At 37.7% G+C, this 23,057-nt stretch overlaps 1 protein-coding gene and 1 pseudogene across 2 annotated transcripts in view; one reads left to right on the top strand and one right to left on the bottom strand.

Moving 5' to 3' along the window:
- The window catches only part of LRRC9 (leucine rich repeat containing 9), a gene marked incomplete at its 3' end in the record, with an annotated part of 95,248 nt that extends 83,902 nt beyond the window's left edge, over window positions 1-11,346 (bottom strand). Inside the window, exons 1-7 of the mRNA XM_082617428.1 lie at window positions 11,286-11,346; window positions 10,804-11,022; window positions 10,039-10,179; window positions 9,448-9,511; window positions 9,092-9,162; window positions 4,116-4,298; window positions 1,787-1,942 (exon numbers count right to left, since the gene is read on the bottom strand). Of these exons, the coding sequence (XP_082473554.1) occupies window positions 1,787-1,942; window positions 4,116-4,298; window positions 9,092-9,162; window positions 9,448-9,511; window positions 10,039-10,179; window positions 10,804-11,022; window positions 11,286-11,333 (882 nt within the window). The 5' untranslated portion in view covers window positions 11,334-11,346. The remainder of the gene's footprint in view (window positions 1-1,786; window positions 1,943-4,115; window positions 4,299-9,091; window positions 9,163-9,447; window positions 9,512-10,038; window positions 10,180-10,803; window positions 11,023-11,285) is intronic.
- A 10,118-nt stretch (window positions 11,347-21,464) lies between these two features.
- LOC309803569 (transformer-2 protein homolog alpha-like) lies at window positions 21,465-22,766 on the top strand (annotated as a pseudogene). Its single transcript has one exon. The product of its transcript is annotated as a transformer-2 protein homolog alpha-like (transcript).
- The last annotated feature ends 291 nt before the right edge of the window (window positions 22,767-23,057 follow it).

Genomic DNA, 23,057 nt, shown 5'->3' with positions numbered 1-23,057 from the left:
AAGGCTATGAGCATTTTTAGGCTGTTAGTAATATACATGACCCAATTACACTCTCATCAGTGGTGTAATAGTGTCACACCCATCTTCACCGGGCAGGCTATGACAAATTTATAGGTGAAAATGGTTGCTTGTTGTCTTATTTCATATTAGGAAATTAATAATCAGATTGAGGTCCTCTTTCAAATGTTTATTAGTTTTTATTTCTTCTTTTGTAAAATCATAGTTTATGGAATTTGCTTAATTTTTCTACTTGGATATATACTTTTTTGTCTTCTTTAAAATTTTTTAATTAATTAATTTATTTTTGGCAGCATTGGGCCTTCGTTGGTGCGCATGGGCTTTCTCTAGCTGTGGTGAGTGGGGGCTACTCTTTGTTGTGGTGCACAGGCTTCTCATTACAGTGGCTTCTCTTGTTGCAGAGCACAGGCTCTAGGCACGCGGGCTTCATGGGCTTAGTTGCTCCGTGGCATGTGGGATCTTCCCAGACCAGGGATTGAACCCGTGTTCCCTGCATTGGCAGGTGGATTCTTAACCACTGTGCCACCAAGGAAGTCCCCACCTTTTTGTCTTGTTTTATTTATGAGTACTTTTATACTAAGGATATTATGTTTGTCCTTCATGTTTGTTGAAAACAATTTTTCAGACTGTCGTTTATTGTTTATTTTCATTAACGTGCTTTTTAGTACAAAAGGGTTTTACTTTTTTTTTTCAATCAAATCTAAATTCTGTTCCCTGTGATTTCTAGTATTTTTCTTATTTGGCAGGCTGAGATCAGTTAAATATATTAATCCATACATTCTTCTGCTTTTTTATGTTTTCATTTTTACATTTAATTCTATTTTCCCCACTGTATTTACTTTTAGTAAAGTATAAACTAAGGATCCAAGTCCCCTATTCCCAAGTAGTTTGACTATTTTTGTAACACCATTTTTTGAATAAATCATTATTTTTTTATACCTTTTTTTTTTAATACAATAAGCTCTTATATACAAAGTTCTGCTTTGAGGTAAGTAATCCTTCTTTTTTTTTTTTTTTTTTTTTTTTTTTTTGTGATACGCGGGCCTCTCACTGTTGTGGCCTCTCCCATTGTGGAGCACAGGCTCCGGACGCGCAGGCTCAGTGGCCATGCCTCACGGGCCCAGCCGCTCCGCGGCACGTGGGATCTTCCCGGACCAGGGCATGAACCCATGTCCCCTGCATTGGCAGGCGGACTCTCAACCACTGCGCCACCAGGGAAGCCCAGTAATCCTTCATTTTTCAGAGTCTACTTTTAGTAAAGGAAATTCAATTTATTCTAAATAAAAAAAGCACATATAACTACTAAAGCACAAACTATTAAAGTATACAACATTATGGGAACTTTATAACAAGCTATACTTTAATAGTATACAACATACAATAGTAAAGTAGTACTTCAGCATTTTAGATAAGAAAATGAATTTTGAGCACAGCCTGCTGGTATCTAATAAAAATGTAGTGAAATAAGTCTAACAGATCTCTATAACTCACTGAACCATACTGAATTACACAGCATTTTTAAAATTTTATAAATTAATATGCCTATACCTTTTTAAAATTGCAGATTTCTAAGCACAGAATGAAGCTCAGTTAAGTACCTAGAATCAAAACATTTTCAGGGCAAACTTACTTGAAACTTAGTATTAATTTTAAAAGGTATGCATATTTATAAATGTATACATACATATAAAATTTAAAAGATAATAGTATCTTATCTGCCAGTTTTCTTAAGACAAGGCTATTGAAATTTTACAATATTAAATCTCACATTTTTTTTCAAAAAGCTGAATAATTTTATTCGTTCTTCTGGCACCTTCTGTAATTTACATTTTTGATCATTCAGTTTTTCGAGGTCTTCATTAAGATGCCTCTGAACAGTTTTTATACGCATATTGTAATACATTATTTTTTTCATTGCTGTGGTCTAAAAGTGAGAAAAAAGGTTAGCTGAAACAAAAAACATTATAGGTAATTATTAGTGGTATTATATGAGTGTGGTATGTTCTATATAATTATTTTTAAGTTTTACATGCTCAGTTACTAATAATGATATTAGTTGAAATGATAATGGCTACACAGAATTCTCTATTTAAATTTAATAAGCAAAACATAAAATTTCAAAGATGTTCTTTGTGTATAATATTTTAAGTATGAGGCATATTTACATTTACTTTCAGTGACAACATAGAGACTATAGAAAGAACTCAATTTACAAAATAGTGTCATTTAGCTAATGTGGCAGTACTACTGAAGCTAACATATTATTCCTATTTGATTAATTTAGAGAAAAATAAATTTAAAAGAATAAAAGCAAATGTAACATTATTCAATTCATTTTTTAAATGCATGGCTAAGAAACAGGATTTCATGGGGTTTTTTTTCCCAAATCTATAAAAGAATGCTCTAAATGAACTTGTTTTAGACTGAGCAAATTACTAAATTGTCAATCTAATCTAGTTATCTTGAATTCCTTAATATCAATGGATCATGCAGTTACTAAAGTTTATCATGATAAATTGATTAAATCCACCATTAAGAAATATACCAGGTAAATGGTGCTCAAGAGTTATATTAGTCAAAAAGAACTAGCTGAGAAGAAAATAAACAAATCAGGTGCATATTATAATGTGACCTAGTTTTAACTGTTTACCTGAAATAATGAAGGCATTTCTTTTTATCAGGAAATCTGTACCTCAAGGAAGTTGGAAGGCTTGTACACTGTTGTGTGATTTATTTAGTAGAGAGTGGATAGTCAAGATCCCAACAGAATTATGGATAGTCAAGATCCCAACAGAATTATTTGGCATAACAGATAAAATGGAAACAAATATAAGGCTTGATGAACAGACAAAAGAATTCCCTCTCCACACATAATATGAAATTCTGAAAATGAAATCACTAAATTCTTCTGCAAAAAAATCAGGCATTCATAACATAGAAGAGTTAAGGGAATAAAGGCTGTTTTAGGGTGATGATTAGCAGATAAAAATTCCTGATCAAGAAGAGCTTGTTTCTCAGGTGCAACTGAGTAGAAAAAACTGTAACTAAGGAAATGGCAGATGGTGTTTCTTGATTTTTTTTTTTTTTTTTTTTGCCTACAAGTGGCAAGTAAAGTCAGAACTTACCTACCCAAGTGACACACTTCCCCATCCACAACATTCCCTTGGTGATTCATCCAGTCCTCGGCTTGGTATCATGCTTCTGCTTTCAATTCCCATATCTTTATCTCCAATCCAGGCAACTCTCTTAAATAACAGTCTCATATATCCATCTTGGATATTCAAAAGATTGTTCAAACTTTATATGCTTAACATTAAGCTGTGATTCTTCCTTCTAAATGTACTCCTCCCATACTCTTCCTCATCTCATCAAATAGCAACTCCTTCCCTCCTTCAGTTGCTTGGGTTAGTTGCTTGGAATTATTCTCTACCCTTTCCTCTACACTTCAGATTCAATCTATCAGCAAATCCAGATGGGTTCTACTTCTAACTACTGCTACAATTACTTTTTTTTTTTTTGCTGTACGCGGTCCTCTCACTGCTGTGGCCTCTCCCACTGCGGACCACAGGCTCCGGACACACAGGCCCAGCGGCCATGGCTCACGGGCCCAGCCGCTCCACGGCACGTGGGATCCTCCCGGACCGGGGCATGAACCCGCATCCCCTGCATCGGCAGGCGGACTCTCAACCACTGCGCCACCAGGGAAGCCCCTACAATTACTTTTGATTACTTTTTACTCGTCCAAATGAGAGGAGGTTACTTGTTTCATTTCTACTTTATTTAGGCTTTATTAATTTTCGTATATATAGCATTAGTTTAATTATTCTTAACACTGATAATTTTTCAGATTTCCTTCAAGTTATACGTACGTTTAAACGTTTTTCTATTATTTTACCTTCAATACGGTCATCAAAATTGAGATTCTAGTACTAATGTTGTTATCTGTATGCATCTATGTGAAATACCCAGCTCACTGGGCAAAAGTAGAATTGGTGACAACACTGACAAGATAATACTACCTACCACATGTTGACACAGCCAGAAAGAAGTAGTTAATTAAACTTAAGACACAGACACCTGATTAGGTATGCACTTACATCTGCCAGTTCCTTGATTTGCTTTGCTGACACATCAAACGTGTCAAGTCTTTGAAGGCAAGGCAAATGATATAACACATGTGTGGAATAATTACACAGCAGACAAACTGGATTGGTTTTATACTGAGGATCATTGAGACATAAATCCTTTAAGTGACGCAGCCTGGTTAAGTTAGTGAGGTCCTAAAACAACAGCAACAATAATGGTCAATTGATTAATTGCAACTCTCCATTTCTAAAGGAGGCATTTTAGCTCTTAAGATCACCCATAATTTAATGTAATGCATTCTAATTATGTGCTTTAATATGTTAAAGTTATTTAGATGCATAAAGTGTTATTCTCTATTGAAAAATATGTTAAATACATGAAAAATGGATCAACAATAATTAAGCAGCAGACTCTATATAACTATACTTTTTTTTTTTTTTTTTTTTTTTGCGGTATGTGGGCCTCTCACTGTTGTGGCCTCTCCCGTTGCGGAGCACAGGCTCCGGACGCGCAGGCTCAGCGGCCATGGCTCACGGGCCCAGCTGCTCCGCGGCATGTGGGATCTTCCCGGACCGGGGCACGAACCCGTGTCCCCTGCATGGGCAGGCGGACTCTCAACCACTGCGCCACCAGGGAAGCCCATAACTATACATTTTAAATGTAAAATGACAAAGAGTATTTACTAAATCATGTATTCCACATGAAACCTTGAAGCCCATTTATTCCTTAAGACACCACTCCCTCTCTGCACAGCCCCTTTGCTAACACGTGCCCCAGGAGAAACAAGGATGTAGGTCTCCTACGTCCTTCACCATACCCCCCACAACGACCACCCAGGAACACAGCTCGCTGTTTTCCTCGGCCTCCAGGCCCGCTCTTCTCACCAAAGGCTATGGCACCTATGTTTTAATATAATTAACACTGAACTCCTGATTTTTAGGTTTTTTTGGTTTGCGGTTTTTGTTGTTGTTGTTGTTGTTTGTTTCTATAAATGCCCTTTCTGCCTATTAAGGGCAACTGAAAGCTAGCTTTCTCCTGAGGGCCTCATTTTCCTCACAGCCTCTGGAGGGGTAGGGGTTGACCATGCACTTCCAGACCAATGTGATTCCTTAACATCTTTTATCTTGAAGTTCAAGTCACTGTTTACACCTTCCTTTATTTGGCATCTGGCCCTTGCTTAACTCTTCAGTTTTGTCTCTTCTATTTAAACCCTGACATTTTATGTTTTAGCCATACTGAACAACTTTCAGAATGTCCCAGACCCTTTAGACATTCACTCATGCTTCTGCCTTTGAATGGACTGAACTTCACCCCAATTTTACCTTTTAATCTGTCAAGACTCAATCTAGGTATCATCTTCTTTGAGAGCCTTGTTTCATCCCCCAGGTTTGGGGTAGATGCTCCTCCTACGAACTCTCTTAGCCACTGGGCTTACCTTTATTATAGAATTTATCACACCCTATTGTCAATTATCCACAAGTCTATAAGCCAAGGGTCTGTATGTGCTTTGGCCCTCAGTCCACAAGCTAAGAATGGTGATTGCATTTTTAAAGTGTTGGGAAAAAATAAAGAAGAATGTGTGACAGAGGCCATATATGGTCCACAAAGCCTGAAATATTTTCTTTCTGGCCTTTTATAGAAAAAGTTTGCCAATTCCTGAGATAAACTCTTTGAGAACAGGGTTTGTTTCCTGTTAACACTGCATTCCCAGCACTCAGCATATTTAGAACACAGCAGGCACTAAATAATGTGAATTGAATTGAATGCTTATTACTTTCTATCAACCTCTAAGACACCCTCACATCTTTCTCAATAATAGTATTACTAGGGTGGTGCCTGGGATAGGAAGGTACTATGGTAGAGTTGGACTTAAATGAATGCAATGCTAGTTAAGAGACTCAGAATCAGAATTAAAGGAAATCCAAAGCAAGGACCAGGAGGCACTAATTTAGAAGATAAAGTATCAATACAAATGGAATCGGGAAGCAAGTAGTGAAATCAGGCTGCTAGAATTAAGAGTAAGACAGGGTGAGGTAGATAATGTGTGTCCAAACTCTCTCTGGACAAGTGAGAACTTGGCTTACTGGCTGGACCTAAGGCTATGGCTAGGCACATGGCATGAGTGGGACTAACTAATCAGGGTGACTCTAAAAAGGAGATTTCTGAATAGAGTTGTGCAGAGAATTATTTGGTCAAATTCTGCAGGGCAAGGAAGGTAAACCATTGACTATGCTGAAGAGTAAAGATACTGTTTGATTTCTGGGTGGCTGTGTTGCATTTGACCATCAGTCTGGGCTATGGCGGGTGTGAACTTTGAAGTCTTACGCAGGAATCCTCCACCTACACTCAGAAGTTAGATGATGCTGGAGTCTATGAAAGCACATCTCACTTTCATCAGGATAGTATCTTTTTAGGGTGACTGGAAAGGTTAGACATAAAAATTCAGAATAATAATATTTCAGGAATATTCCTAATATGTGGATAATAAAGGTTGCTCTGAGTCATGTTCAATGTTTTTATGAGAAGAAGCCATAATTATTGTAGAGAGCTTTTTTAATTTTATGCCATACAATGAATCTTCACAGTAATCCTATTTTTATCCCCATTCTTTTGATGAGGAGATTGAAATAGGTTAACATAATTAAAGTGATAGTAATAATAATAAAATAGCATATCTACTGAGTGCTTACTGTGTTTAGTCATTATTCTAGGAGCTGTATATTATTATTTCACTTCAACTTCATGTTACCATTGTATTATGCTGCCTTTAGTTTGTGGTAGGGCTAGAAGTGACAGATTTTTCTGCCTGTGCAGCCTCTGCTCTTTACCACAAGGCTGCCATGGCTGGCCAGGGTGAGATAAACTTCCATATGGCTTCTTGGCAGGGTGATACCTTATCCTCCCAGCCTTCTGCACTTACATTCTTCAGCCTCAACTCATGATTCTCTCCCTCATTCCGTTCCAGGCACAGAGGATTTCTAGTTTTCTATATTTGCCACACTCTTTCCACCACTTAGGTCCTTCACACCTTTGCTTGGAATGCTCTTTCCCTAGGTAACTCCTGCTTATGTCTCATTTGTTAGCTTAAACATTACCTGCCACAGCATTCTGAATTTATCTTTCACAGCTCCCTCTGATCTCTGCTGCTGATGTTACTCAAATAACATTGATTTCTTACCTCCACACCTTTTTGCATATTGTTCTTCTCATCCTTGGAATGCCTACTTCCCACTGCGTTGTAGAAAATCCTCCCTACAATGCTTGTTGAAATTCTGTCAACCCTTCAATGTTCACATCAGATATTTCCTCTTGAATTTGACCAATAAAATTAAATTTTATTGAAATTTCTTTTTAAGGTGTTTATAACATTCTGCCTCATTCTATAGATTTTTGGTGTCTTATATTCTTCTCTGAGTAAAAGAATGTCTACTTTAATATTGATCAATTCAGAATTATTTCTATGGCTAATTTGCTCACTTATTGTCTAGAGGAAGTGTTTGAAAATGTACCTTCAGTCTGACACTGTCAAAATTATGAATGCCATATGCTTTCACCCACGTTATATACCATAAACATTGCCTTCTTATTTGTTTTTTCTCTCTCATGTATGTGCTTGACAAATGGTTATTGAGATTCATTACAAGTCAAGTACTGTTTTAAGTATTGTGGATATAGCAGCGAACAAAACAAGCCAAATTCCTGTACTCATGGAGCTTGTATTCTAGTAAGGGTTGTGGGTAAGTGCCAATAGGAAAAATAAAACAGGGAAAAAGTAGTGGAATGCTTCCAGTTGAGGAAGGTAGTAGGGGTCATTGCTATCTTACTTAAATTAGGCAGGAAAGGTGTCACTAAGAACATAACATTTGAATAACATCCAGAAAGAAATGAGATGAGCCATGAAGATATATGGGGGAAGAATACTCCAGCAAGTGCAAAGGCCCTAAGGTGAATGTGTCCTAGATATATTTAAGGAACAGTGAGGAGACCAGAGTGGCTAGAATGATGAAAACAAAGGGGAGAGTGGTAGAATCTGTGGTCAGAGAGACAGTGGGGAGACTAGATTATATAGAGTCTGGTGGGCCATTGTAAGAACTGACTTTTACTCTGAAAGAGATGAGAAGCCAAGGGAGGGTTTTGAGCAGAAATGATTTGATCTGACATATTTTTTAAAGGAGTGGGCTTCTATGTGGAGAACAGACTGAGTGCAGTGAAAGGGTAAACACAGGGAGAACTGTTAGGAGGCTTTTTTTTTTTCCAATGATGCAGGAAAGAGATGATGGTGTCTTCAACCAGGTTGATAGTGATGCAGGTGGTAAAAAATGGTCAGACTTTGGATATATTCTGAAGGTAGATAGAGCCAACAGAATTTGCTGATGGACTGGATATGAGGTATGAATGAATAAGAGGAGTCAAAAATGACTCAAGGACTTTGGCTTAAGTTATTAGAAGAATTGAGATGACATTTAGAGAAATGGAGAAGGCTGCAGGAGACGAAGGTTCGGTAGAGGGGAAATCGGTTTGAGTTAGGATAGGATATGTCTATCATTCGGAGTAGTTGTTAGGGAAAGTAGAGATACCAATTTAGGAGTAATAAGTGGATAAAGGTATTTAAAGTTATAAGATGATTAGATTAGAGAATGAATGCAGATAGAAATGAGAAAAGATCTTGGACTAACTTGGGGCAACCCATTTTTTAGATGCTAGGAGAGGATGAAAAACCAGAAAACCAAAGAGGTGTAGCCAGAAAGATGGGAGAAAAACTAAGAGAAAGTGGTATCCTAAGAGCCAAGTAAATAGTTATTTGTTTGGTTTTAATAGTGTCAGATCATTAGGGCCAATTTAATCAGGTGACTCTCAAATTTCTGGGAGTATTGGGTAGTCCAAAACAAATTACTCTTTAAGTGGGGACTATTTAGTCCATTTTCTGCAAAAAGATGGTTCATGATACAGGTTGATGAATAAAATAAATTACTCCACTTAAACATACCTTGAAAGAACATATTTGGTTACCAGAAAGGTTTAATCTTTCTAGTTGTTCATTGGGATCAAGACATCGACCTTTAATTAAGAAAAACAAGATGAGAAAAAAGTTAAATTTCTCATTTTACCTCCTGTTCATATCTTGTCATATTTCTGAGTTGTATGTGACCATCTTTTCTTGCATATAAATGAGACTAACAGTAACGTTGTATAATTAATAACCACTGACCAATGGGTAGTATTTTCACATCCTGTAATTATAGATTTAGAAATGCTTTTCAAAGATATTATAAGACTGTACTTTTCATATTGACAAAAAATTATTGTAACATTGTCTCATATTCCAAATGAAACTGTACATACCGATGCTGCTTATTAGATTTCCAGCAAGGTTGAGATCACTTAAATTCTTCAAAGTTTGCAAGCCCTAAAATTTTAGACAATATATAATTTAGAAGAAATCATTAAAATCTATGTTTATAAATCATCTAAGCAATCTGGTTAGTTCTCCAGGTGTTCCAAGTACCAGGTGCTGTTTACTTTACAAGCTTAGAAGTAAGTGGGTGCCTCAGTGAAGTCTACTTTGCTCTCTGGAACCTGGAAAGAACTTTTGAAGGAGAAGGGAACAGGGAGGGAAGTAGAGAGGAAAAGAGGAGGAGTAACAAAAAGAACACATCACACAGAGTGTGTTTAAAATCTTAGGCAAGTTATATACAAAACTTCTCTAAACCTCCTTTTTTTTTTTAATCTTCAGAGAAGAAATAACACCTTACCTCCCAGACATGGTGGGAGGAGTAAAGAAAATGATGCATACGAACTTCTCTATATGTTACAATATGCTACATACACATTAGTTCTTCTTAACTAATTAAGCTAGTCATGAATATTTCTTGGACATTGTGGTTAAACTCTACAGGAGTTGACTTTAAATATAAATCACTGAAATTATCTTACCTCAATATTTTTAATTGCATTGTGGTTCAGCCAAAGAACCTCCAATCTGGATAATTTCTCTAAATTTTCTATTTTAGAAATTTTATTAAAATATAAGTACAGTTTTTCTAAATTTCTACATTCTTGAATACCTTCAATTTTCTGTTAAAAAAAAAAAAGAGGAGCCTGAATAGTGTTAACTTGTGTTTTTCTATTAATCCTTCAATAAAGTAGATTTTAAGTACATTTTCCTTAAAAATCACATTTTCAGAATAGATTGCAAAATCAACACCCAGCAAAATGAACTAAAATATAAAAAATCATACAATCCCTCTGCCTAAATACTATTTTCAATTTTCATATTCTTTTTAAATCAACTTGATACCTATTTTTATATGGTTATAATCATAACCAGATACATTTTGCAATATTGCTTTTCAATATAGATGTTATAATTTTCACACAACCAATAGGGTCAAAGTAAACCAATTTCACTACAAAGCAGTACTGGGTATTATTTGATCTGATTTGATTACTAAAAAGTAGAATGTGTCTATGTTTTGGCTCTTTATTTCTATTTTCTCCTTTGTATAAATCTATTTTTATATTTTGTCCACTTGTCTGTTTTTGTTTTGTTTTGTTTTACTGGGCAAAGGGTTTAATTGCAATTCATCATGTATGAATATATCTGTTTTGATCCATGCCTCAAAAATATACTTCAATGAATTATTTTTCCAAAGCCAAAGAACTTAGCATAACCTCATGTAAGGTTATGTTTAGACTTACCTCTATGCAGCATTCGGCAATCCAAAGTTCTTTAAGCCATAAACAAGTTTCTAGTCCTGAAATTTCTTTTATATCTTGAGCAACAATTGTGAGACTTGTTAAATTAGGAAATAATGATAATCCGACTATACGAGGATACCCTGAGAAAAACATTTCCAGTTTTGAAGTATCTGATCCTTCTTGTCCAATCATTTCATAAGATAAACCATTGCATAAACACTGTTTTCAAAAAAGAAATTGGATTATTACCTGTTTAAGATAATAAAAAATTATTTTTGCTATTAGAAATTATAAACTGTCAGTTGCACTGATGTCATTTTTCACTCACAAGAAGAAAAGTTGTGTCATATATATGATTTTTCTCTACTTCCAAAGATCATGGTGTAGAAGAAATCTCTAGATAAGCTCCAGAAAGGAGTGTAGAAATGTTCCATTTAATATTCTTACAAATGTAGTTGAAAAGAAACCTGGCTTTGACTCACCAGTTCTTTAATTATGTCTTCTTGGTTTAGGTTTTCACATTCAATCATCTTCCATTAAAAATAAAGGTTATAATAATATATCTGTTAAGGAAAAGAAAAAGTTGAAATAAGTACTAGAGTCATGCCGTATCATTTAAAGGAACCTTAAAGTTACTTAGGTGGAATTACTCACCCGTGGCTTGACATTTTCCAACAGTACATTACCAAGTATGTCTGGACCCCAAGAAAGTCCATTCCATCTCTGAAGTTTTCTCTTAGACAGTTATTTTTTATTCTGAATTTAATTCTCTCTCTCCATAACTCCTCCCCATTCACTGTCATTTTACCTCCTGGGTTCAAATAAAACAAGCATAATTTTTCTTTCACACTATGACCCTTTAATACTTGAAGAGCATAGTCATCTCTCATCTATACCTTCACCTTGCCCTCAGTTCATGTCTTTTAGTTCTCTCACTAGAAAGAGCCCTGGTTTTCTCCCTTGAATCAGTTCCAGTTCATTCATCCTATTATACTATGGTGTTCCAAACTGAATACAGTTCTCTAAGTATAGTTAGCAAAGAAAAGAATCTTCAGGGCTTAGTGACATACCATAGGCATGGTAATAAATGTTTATTAAAATGAATTAGTCAACTTCCTCATTTTAGATGGTATGAACTACTAAATACCTAAGTAGCTTCAATAAAATTTAACCTAATTTTTCATAATTTTTAATATATTCATTATATTATTCCAGACATATACTATTTAAAAAATATAGGAATCCTGGTTTTAATATAAAGACATGACAAAGCAAGATGTAGAAACTGTATTTATTTGTTTATTGTGATTCTACCTTTTACAATAACTCCTCCACAGATATGTGTGTCCATACATGTGTGTATAGATATAGAATAGAGATATGTATGTGTGTTTATGATTATGAATACGTAAGGAGAAAATATGTAAAGATACATACTAAGTTGTTAACATGAGTTACCTTGGATATAGGTGAAAGCTGGTGTGGTTATAATAGGCATGAGAGGTTGGATGGAGATGGATCTAGGTAAAAAGAAAAAAAACCCCTACACTTTAAAAAAGCATGTTTAGTATTGTACAATATGAATATATAACCATTTACTTATTCATTCTACTGTTAGTAGACATTTGGACTGTCTCCAGTTTGGAGCTGAATAGTGTTTCCGTGGACATTTTTATTATGCAGGACATAGGTACAGTTTTCTTTGGGGTTTATACCTAGGAGTAGAATGAGAAAGAAACTATTGGTGTACATAACATGGATGATTCTCACAAACACAATATTGAACAAAGGAAGACACAAACACAATGAGTACATACTGCATGACTCCATTCATATAAAATCTGGAAACTAATCTATGGTATTAGAAGTCAAGATAGTCATTACCTTCCAGGGCTGATTGACTAGGAGGAGGCAAAAGATAGGTTCTGGAGTGCTGATGAAGATAAATTTTTTGATCTAGGTGCTAAAGGAATGCATTTACTTCGAGAGAATAAAATTAGATACCTAAGATTTGTGTGGTTTCTACATACATGTTATGAAATTTTACGTAAATGTTTATTTTTTAAAGTATTTATATGCTCACTTTTAATCATTTATGCAAAATTTTATACATGTACAGGTGTACATGTAAATTAAAACTGTAAGAAAAAAAAGATGGTGACTTGAGGCCATGTATTTACCTATCTTCTCTGCTCAAATCTCGCTGGAATGACTAGGGAACTAGGAAAGTAAGAAAGGAATGTGTGGCAGTGCTAGCAAAAGAGCACTGATGGCCAGAGATATTGAGAAAGGTCTTTTGAATAAAGATAAAGCAGATGGCATCAGACTGAGAGAAAAAGCCCATCAGTACAGACCAGCCCAAAATTCAAGGTACCAGAGGAAGAAATTTTACAAAACTATCCTAAAAAATTCCCCAGGGCTTCCCTGGTAGCGCAATGGTTGAGAGTCTGCCTGCCGATGCAGGGGACATGGGTTCATGCCCCGGTCCGGGAAGATCCCACATGCCGCGGAGCGGCTGGGCCCGTGAGCCATGGCCGCTGAGCCTGCACGTCCGGAGCCTGTGCTCTGCAACGGGAGAGGCCACAACAGTGAGAGGCCCGCGTACTGCAAAAAAAAAAAAAAAAAAAAAAAAAAAATTCCCCAAACTCAGAGCAGCAGTGATTGGGAAGAAAGTGGCTGTGGGCCATCCAAAGAGTCCAAATCAAAGGATTTTGAGATCTGTATCATGGTAATGTGCACAGCCTATATTTGTACTCAGGCTTTGTAAACTGGGGACATTGCTCCACTATGCTGAGGAAGGGATCCCAGCTAGCACCACAAAGAAAAGTACACCCATCAAGTTATCCTCATACATGGAATCTCTGTTCATTCACTCATTCATTCATTTATGCATTGAGGACTAATATCTACCAGTTAGAGAATAGATATGGGAGAAAAGAGAAGACCTCTTTGATAATGTGGAATCTGGGCAAAGAACTGTGGAAAATGAGGCAGTACAGGCTATGAGGAATCTTGGGGAAAAGCATCAAAGCATGGGGAAAAGAAAATGCTTTCTACAAACTTGACATGTTTGTAGAATAGCAAGTGAGATGATGTAGCTAGAGCACAGTGAGGGAGATGGAGACCGGTAGGATGTGGGGTCAGAGAAGTTCTGTGGGGTCAGATCATGTGCTATCCTATAGGCTTTTATGAGGATTTTGGATTTCATTATGAGTAAGATGGAAAGCTGTATGAGGATTTTGAATGAAAGAATAACACAAGCTGTCTTAGGTTTCAGAAAGAATAGCCCTAGCTATTCTGTTGAAAATGGACTGTAGGGGTTGAGGGGAGAAGCAAGGAGATCAGTCAAGGGGCAGTTGTAATAACGTGAGAGAGGATGGCAGCTGGAATAGGGTGGTAGTAGTGAGGATGGTGAGCAGTGATTAGATGATGGATCTATATTAAAAGTAATATTGATCATTCCTTCCCTGCTTCCAATTGGCAACTGTCTCTTTACCCCATTCTTGGACAACCCACAGATATTACAGCATAGGAGTGGCCAGGCAAGGGAGCACGTAGCAAGGAACAACCTGAAGGAATTTAGATACTCCATCAGAGGCCCATACAGAGATGCAGGCCACAGTCTTCCCTCCTTAGGTTTACTTGGATGGCACCCCAAGTAAAGGAGGGCTTTGTAGCACCTCTTCTTATCAGAAGAGAAGCCCCTACATTCTGGTTTAATGTCTGTGAGCACCGAAGGAAAAGTCTGTCTGCCCACCACCACACGAGGGATAAAACCTGCCTTTAACACCCCCAAAGTCAACAAACAGCCATCCAAGTTTTCTAGTCCAGGTCCAAGATACCTATTACAGAAGAAATTAACTGCTCCCTTCGTTATTCACTAAATGATCACGTATACTTGAGCCTAATTTTGGACTTTCTAATCTGCTTTCCCTTAGCTCTATCTATTCCTACAGTATTATCCTGTATTAATTACTGTGATTCATGCTGTAAATTTCTATCTCATTTTCTTTTTTGGAAATTTCCAGTTATTCTTTCATATTTATTTTTCCAAATAAGATTTATGATTATTTTGCATTTAGTTTTTAAAAATTCACTTGGGATTTTGACTGAGATTCGATTGTAAAGATTAATTTAGGGTGAACTTCCATCTTTACAGTACTGAGTCTTCCTCTAGAACAAGATATAACTCTCCATTTATTCAAGAAGACTACTATGCATATTTGGGGTACCAACCTTTTCCTTCACTTCACCTTATCTTCCCTTCACCAATGCCCTCATTTAGGAAAAACCTTGTTGTAACTCAGTAGTTAATTAGCAAAACAAAATTTAACTTAAAACCCCCAAATTCTATAATTTGCATAACTACATCTGAATTACGTGATTGTGCATAGTTAATTATGCATAATTATGGGCCTTCCTGGTATTTACAAGTCTTGTATGTTTTCTCCAATTACAAGTGGTCCCAAGGCTTCCAGTTTCTGATTCCATCAAGAGGTGAGTGTCCTGATGCCCAGCTTGTACCCACTCTTCTGCGCCTTGGGAAAGCTCTTTTCAGGGCCTGCCCATCTAAGAAACTACAGATCTTCTCTAGTTTCTCCAGGGAGCCAGGAGCCACCAGGAGCTTCTATAGCTTTCACGCTTCCAATCTCAAACCTTGGGTTGATCTAGTCACCTCTGCTCTCTGCTTTGGAGTGCTGCTGGAAGATTTCACATGGCCGGTTGGTCATGTGAGTTGAAATCACTGCAAATGTATGGTCTCTAACTTGAGTTGAATCCAACAAAAGACATTTTATATTTTCCTCTTCAACTTCCTCACCTAGGGAGTCGGACTAGAGATACAGATCTGGGATTCACAACGTCTGGAATATTCTAAACTTTTACCACTCTTCTCAAGTCCTCTCTCTCTCAGCAGATGATCTTGTCCCCATTTTCACAGAGAACAGTGACACCATCAGATATACACTCCTTAAATTCCCATACCTCTTAAAATATACAGTTGACTCTTGAACAATGCAGGTTTGAACTGCACAGACCCACTTATATGCAGATATTTTTCCACAGAAAACACTGCAATACTACATGGTCCATGCCTTATTGAATCCGAGGATAAGGAGGAATGAAGGATAAGAGGGCGACTATAAGTTATACATGGATTAACCCCCAGTTAATCAGTTCAAGGGTCAACTGTATTTCTTTCACTTTCTGATTCCTGTCTTAGTAAAAGTATTCTTTCTCTTGCCCAAAATGAATCCCTTTTCCTGTGTACTCATCCCATCCTCTTCAGTCTCTTTCAGAACTTTGGTCTGTCAAATTTTCCTTCTTTTCATTTATTCCCCTCTTTCTTTCTCTAGGGTCTCTTTTCTCTCCATATATGAACGTTAGGTCATTACTATCTTTAAAAAAAAAAGCTCTCCCATCCTGTATTCAATGAACAGCTGATTTTAGATCCCTTTACAGGAAAACTTTTAGATATAAGTCATTAGTACCATATTATAGCATTAGGAAACATTACAAAAGATATGTAGTCGTTAGCAATACTTCAGTACCTGTATTCAGTTCTCAGTTAACTGCAGTCTCAGTAAGGACACCTCAGGCCACTGCAGTTTCTTTTTCCAGGTCAACAATAATCTAATTGCCAAAGACACTAGACATGTTTCAGCTCTCAATTTGACCCTGTCATCGAATCTGATGATGCTGATGGCTCTTTTTCTTCTTTGGTGTGACTTTTTCTCCTTGGCTTCTCTCTATTTGTTATGTAAAACTTAATTTTCTGATTAATAGTTTCCTTCTTGGTGAAGAATTACTGATTTTTATCTTCCTCTTTTCTGTGCAACACCCAACTACACACATGGAAAGCTCCACCTGAATGTGTCTCAAACTCAGTATGTTCAAAACTGAACTCTATATTTTCCATCCAGCCTGCTTCTCCTAATGCATATTTTCTTTTGGTAAGTGACACCATTCTTTTAATCATCCAAGTCAGAAGCCTGGAACTTATGCTCAACCACTCTTTTATTCTTTCCCCCACTTTTGCTCACTCATTAAATCTTTCTGCATGTACCTCTTAAATGTCTATCATGTTGTTGTTGTTGTTTTCCTCCCCTCTATCCAATTGCCTCTGCTTTGATTCAGGCTCTCATCACTTCAACTTAACCAGTGCTTTCCCTATAGTCCCACTTCCTGCCAATCGATCCTCTACTCGACTGTGACAGCAACCTCCTGAAAGGGAAATCCACTCACGCTGCTCCTCTTGGAAGGTATTCATGGTCTCCAAACTCTAACTCCTGTCTACCTCTCAAGCTCATCAACCACAAACTCCCAGGAACAGCCCAGGCTCTGGCCACAACTATAGTTCTCTGAATGGCATGGGGTATTTCTGTTCTTTGGCACGTGCTGTTTCCCCTCCCTAACTGTCCCTTGACTTTACGGCATACTCCATATACCCTTAAAGATTTAAATCAAGGGTCTTCTCTGTGAAGACTTTAATTCTCTCTGATAGTATTATAATCATTCTTTTCCTCGTGACTCCAATTAAAGCCAGCATATGCCCTATATACAACACCTGTTCCACTGTATTGTGATGCTTCCAGGTCTTTCCTCCTTGACAGGTTACATGTTCACTGAAGGCAGGGACAAAGAACCTACCACAGTGCCTGACACATGCGTGGTGTTTGATTAAAATTTGTTAAATGGTTTGAATTAATTGTCATGCCACAGGGTCCTATATGGTATAACTTAAATACTTTCTGTACATGACCAATCAGAGTAGAACAATAATTAGAGTACAAAGGGCAATGTTTCTGTCTGCCATGAGAGCTGGGGAGGGTGTCATTGTGAGAAAATCAAATTTCTTTTCTACAAACTAGAAGCCCTGTATGGTCAAGTAGTTTCCTCCCTTGGGTACAAATGGATCAGAATCCATCCATTATTACTGATGGGCCAAAAAACGCCCTTCCAGCTCTAGGTGAGCAGTATCAAGCATGTCAAGGAGCACTTCGTTCCCTCAGTAAAGGCTGCACAGGTGGCTGTGGGCCACCCTCCCTCTCCTCCTCCTCCTCCTCTTCAGCTTTGCTCTGGCAACCATGATGGCCTCAGATAAAGTCATGTCACTGTCTCTCATTATCATCATCGCCACTGCACCGTTACAGGGGTCTTTTGACCTCAGCGTTGCTTCTCTCGTCTTCCTCCCAGCGTGGCCAGAGAGAGATAGGGGAGCAGAGACTCCTGGGGCCTGCCTACAGGTGAGGTACTCCCAAAGGCCACCAGGGGATAGTCACTCACCTTATCCCAGAGAGAGGATGGATTCCGGGGCAATCCGAGACAGAACAGAGTCCACTCCCACTTCTTAATCCCTGTCTTGCAGCAGCAGGCACTACACCCTCTCTACCGTGGGGCCTGGTGTGTACACACTACCCCGCTGCGGTTGCCTGGGAAACCCGCCCTCCGCCTCCTGCGACCTCTGGGTGGGGAGGGGGGAAAGGGGCGGGGAAAGCGGTGGCCGACTCGTTCTGGATCACGTGGTGGCAAGCTCCAACCAATCAGCAGAGGTCGGGGTCCACCCGGAAGACCCTGCTGGTGATCCTGGGAAAGGGTGGGGAGCTTCCCCAATTGCGGGTCATTTGATCCTTGCAGGTAGCTTTTCACCCACCTTCGCCGGATCAGAGGCCCGGACGGGAAGCGACGACTTATGGCGGGGATCTAGCCGTTTCCTCTTCCAGTCTCGGCTCTTTCCTACTGAAAATCTTTGACCTTCATTGGAAGCCCGGAGCCTCGCTGGACTTGAACCCCAAAGACACGACGCTGTGATGTCAAGGCGGCCAGACGGCCGGAACAGGCCCTGATGCCCCCCGCGCGCCCTTGGTCCTTTGGCCCGCTACCACCACCCTCCAGGAGTGTAGCTGACTGCAGCCCGAAGCCGCTGAGCGCAGAGCGAGCCGAGTGGAAGGACAGCGCAGGCCTACGTAACGCCCTGGTGCCCTTCAGAGAAGACATAGGACCTCCAAGGGTCTTCTTGTCGTCCGTCGACAGTCTTTTGAGAGCCGTTTAAGTATTCCAAAGTGTACAGGAGGCCAAAAAATTTTACAAGATAGAATTTAAAGAGGGAAAGGAAAGAACTTTTAAAAGAGTGGGCAAAGGGGCTGAGAAATGAATGAACTTAGGCAAATCAAAGTAACTGCAGGTCTCGTTTCATTTTCTAGATCTGCGCTGTCCCACATGGCAACCACTAGCCACAGGCACGTGAAATGTGGCTAGTCCGAATTGAGTTGTGCTGTGAAACACACATGGTATTTTGAAGACCTAGCATGAAAAAAATATATTTATTACATGTTGAAATGATAATGTGTTTTGATATATTGGTTTAAATAAAAATTCCTAATTAAAATTACTGTTTCTTTTTACTTTTTAAAAGCGGCGATTAGGAAAATTTAAATTACATATGTGATTTCTATTATATTTCTGTTGGAGAGCGCTACTATATTTTTTGAGGTTAAGTTGATTTGTGTAGAATATTTATGACGTTCAGTTCATGCAAAATAGTGTCTGTAGTACTCTTTTCCGTCACCAGATGGCTGCCTCATTCAATAGACTATAGTTTAAAACTGCTTTCTCATGAAAAATATGAGTGCAGATTTTTAAATACATTTTCATTTCAAATATTTTATCTGTAATATTGACTGTTTATAAACATACATAAGCATATAAAAAGAAAAAGTAATTTTACCTGTACATTTTTTTATTTCACAGAAATTTCAGTTTCTGTCATTAATTAGTTAAAAATTAATTAAAATATTTATGGTTTAAGGGTTTTAAAAAAGGACCAGAAAAATCTGATTCATATTTGTATTTTTAGTATTAACTTCTCTGAAAATCTCGTTGAACAAGATGAACTGTCTGGGTAAATTTTCATCTTAGAGTGTAAAAGCTAGATAACAATAGTTTAGAAATTTAAACTTTTAAATTAAATTAAGGAATTGGATCAGAAATCACTTAGGTGAATTATCTACATTAAGCTTCTCATTTTGGGAGACGCAACTCTTGCATAAAAGTATAGAGATTATCTACTTTGATATTGTTAGAAATTTTTATTGTGACTTTCCTAACCAGTAAAGGACTAGGAGAAAGCTAACACAGTTTTCGTTATATTATATAAATGAGTAATTTTAAGAATGTTATTTCTAGGTAAAGCTCAAGGATTTGGTCAACAACTGAGTCAGCGTTCCTGTATAGCTGTAGACTGATAACCATTGGTGAGTTGCCAAACTAAAGCCCTTGTCCTAGTAATTCTTAAAGGAAGAATTGCCTGTTAGCATGTTCTAGATGGTATTTGGAGCAAAAGGTGATTACAGTTAAAACCAGAGAAAGCATACAGAATCAGTGACCATTCTTGTTAATCTCCTTTTCTTATTTTAAAGCTTCTTTATGATATGGTTTTATGTGTCTGTACCAGAAACAATAGAAGTAGAAGCCACTAAAAGTCAAACAAAGTAAAACATTCTAAGTGAAATAAGACTTCATTTCATTCATCAGTCTGTTCATACTCCTAGACAAAGGCCAAAACATAAATTTAAATCTACTTTATTTATGGATAAAGGTATCTTGAACCTGAAAACAATTGGGAAGCTATCTTACCACTGATTATGGCACACTTACCATGTTACCATCTGAATTAAAGAGGAATTACTTAAACAAAATAGAGGTAACTATAGATCTAAATAAGAAAATCTTTCTTTATTAAAATCTTTTGAATAGATGGTTAAATTGATTTTCCCCAAAGCCCTATTCTTATTGGTAGACAACAGTGGAGACATCTAATTACAATTTGGCTTTGTAATGTCTTCAAGTTTAATTCCAGAGAACCAAAAGTCTGGAGATTTCAAATGCTAATTTAATTTTTATATTCTTGTTGACATTTGATCCTTATGTAAATGAGTACTTTCCAGTTAATGATTTTATTAGATTATCTGTGAAAATTTGCTGTCACATGTTTAAATTTGATATATCATGAAAACATGAAGGCAGCACAACTTAGGGTTTACTTTGGCAGCGGAAGAGATAATTTTGTGGTGCATATAAAGTCATCAGCAGGGGCCCTCTTATTACTCATGTCTGGCAATGAATATATATTATTCAATTAAAAGGTAGGAATTATCCTGAAATAAAACTTTAATTAGACCAACAGAATGCTATTTCTAATGAGTCCATCTAAAAATGTTAAATAATCTTTGTCCATGATTTGTTGACATATAGTTAATGCACAAGCTTTTCTTAAAAGGCAGCCAGAACGGAACTGTAAAAAGATACTCCACTTCAGACAACATAACCTCCTTATTTTACCTTCCTAATTCTATTTGTATTTAGCTTTATGGTAACAAATTGAAGGGTAGTGAATTTAAGAAGGGATGGTAGTCTTAATTTGCTAGAGAGCTGACCAGTTCTTTGTGTGGGAGAATTCTTTCCTCTACCTCCTTTCTTTTGTGTCTTTTATTTATTTATTATACCTGAGGCTCAGAAAGTTGATTGTATTCCTCAGATCACAGCACATTATCGTCATTTGTCTATATAAGGCCCTTGTTTTATTTTATATCCAATCCCGCCCCCATCCCAATAATAGGCATACATTTGATGTTTCTTATAAACCTTGAGTCGTGCATCTATCTTTGAAAAACAGGCAGTACTGTTTTGTGTGTCTGTATTTTTTATTTATAAAAAGTTATTGTGGATTTTTGCCGGAACCTGCGACTGAGTGGGAGTGGAGTGGAGCGGCTATTGTTGCCGACTCTTTCCTCCTCCCCACGGTCCAGTCAGCTGGTTGATTAGGCTATCAGCCCTCAAGCCAAGACCTGTCTCTTATTTAGTTCTGGGGAGTGCCTGGCCGACATGAGTGATGTAGAGGAGAACAACTTCGAGGGCAGAGAGCCTCGCTCTCAGTCAAAATCTCCAACGGGAACTCCTGCTCATGTAAAATCAGAGAGCAGGTCAGGATCTCGTAGTCCATCAAGAGTTTCCAAACACTCTGAATCCCATTCTCGATCAAGATTAAAATCCAGGTCGAGGTCAAGGAGGCATTCTCATAGACGTTACACTCGATCCAGATCCCATTGTCACTCTCATAGGAGACGATCTCGAAGTAGGTCCTATACACCAGAATACCGGCGTTGCAGGAGCCGAAGTCATTCTCGAATGTCTAACCAGAGAAGACATACAGGCATCAGGGCAAATCTAGATCCCAACACTTGTCTAGGAGTGTTTGGCCTCAGTTTGTACACAACAGAGAGAAATCTTCGCGAAGTATTTTCTCGATATGGACCATTGAGTGGTGTCAATGTGGTTTATGACCAGTGAACTGGACGATCACAAGGATTTGCTTTTGTTTATTTTGAGAGAATAGATGACTCAAAGGAGGCTATGGAAAGGGCAAATGGAATGGAGCTGGATGGTAGAAGAATTCGTGTAGATTATTCTATCACCAAGAGAGCGCACACACCTACACCAGGCATATACATGGGCAGACCAACTCATAGTGGTGGTGGAGGCGGTGGAGGTGGAGGTGGAGGAGGTGGCAGACGTCGAGATTCTTACTATGATAGAGGATATGATCGTGGGTACGACAGATACGAAGATGATGATTACCGGTACAGAAGAAGATCGCCTTCTCCTTACTATAGTCAATACAAATCACAATCAAGATCTCGTTCCTACAGCCCAAGACGCTATTGATAAACAGAGTGGTTGCTGTTGAGAACATCTTTTTCTTTCTTTTTTTTTCCCTTTCTCTTTTTTTTTTTTTAATTCTGGATTTCCCCAAGCTTCTAATCCTTCCTACTCCTTAAAAAGAATCCTTAAAAACATCTTTGATTTATTTAGTATCTACACTTTGTCAATTGTATTGCTGTTTTCACCCCTTTTATTATATTCTTAAAGATGTAATTGTTGTCATTTTGAGTAGTTAAACATCTTGAGTAAAACAGGAACCCCCAGTGTTGTGCTTTTGTAAATGGTTTTTTGTTTGTTTGTTGCTTTTACAGAAAATTAACTCCTGCCTAATTGAATGAAGAAAGAAATCTTTTTAAAGCTTCTTTTGTGTTAGATATTGTATTAGACATGGTATTAGAGAGCTGCATTTACTACAAACTCCTTTTTTAACTTTCTTTTGGGGAAGTTAGTAACATAAAGTAGTTCCGTCATGTCAGGTTTGTCTGGGGTGGCATGGAGCAATCAAATAATTGAGTGTAGAAAGTTTGAAGCTATAG

This window comes from Mesoplodon mirus, assembly GCF_964341445.2.
Source record: "Mesoplodon mirus genome assembly, chromosome: 4".
Classification (NCBI taxonomy): Eukaryota; Metazoa; Chordata; class Mammalia; order Artiodactyla; family Ziphiidae; genus Mesoplodon; species Mesoplodon mirus.
This window is presented reverse-complemented; position numbering and strand designations above follow the sequence as displayed.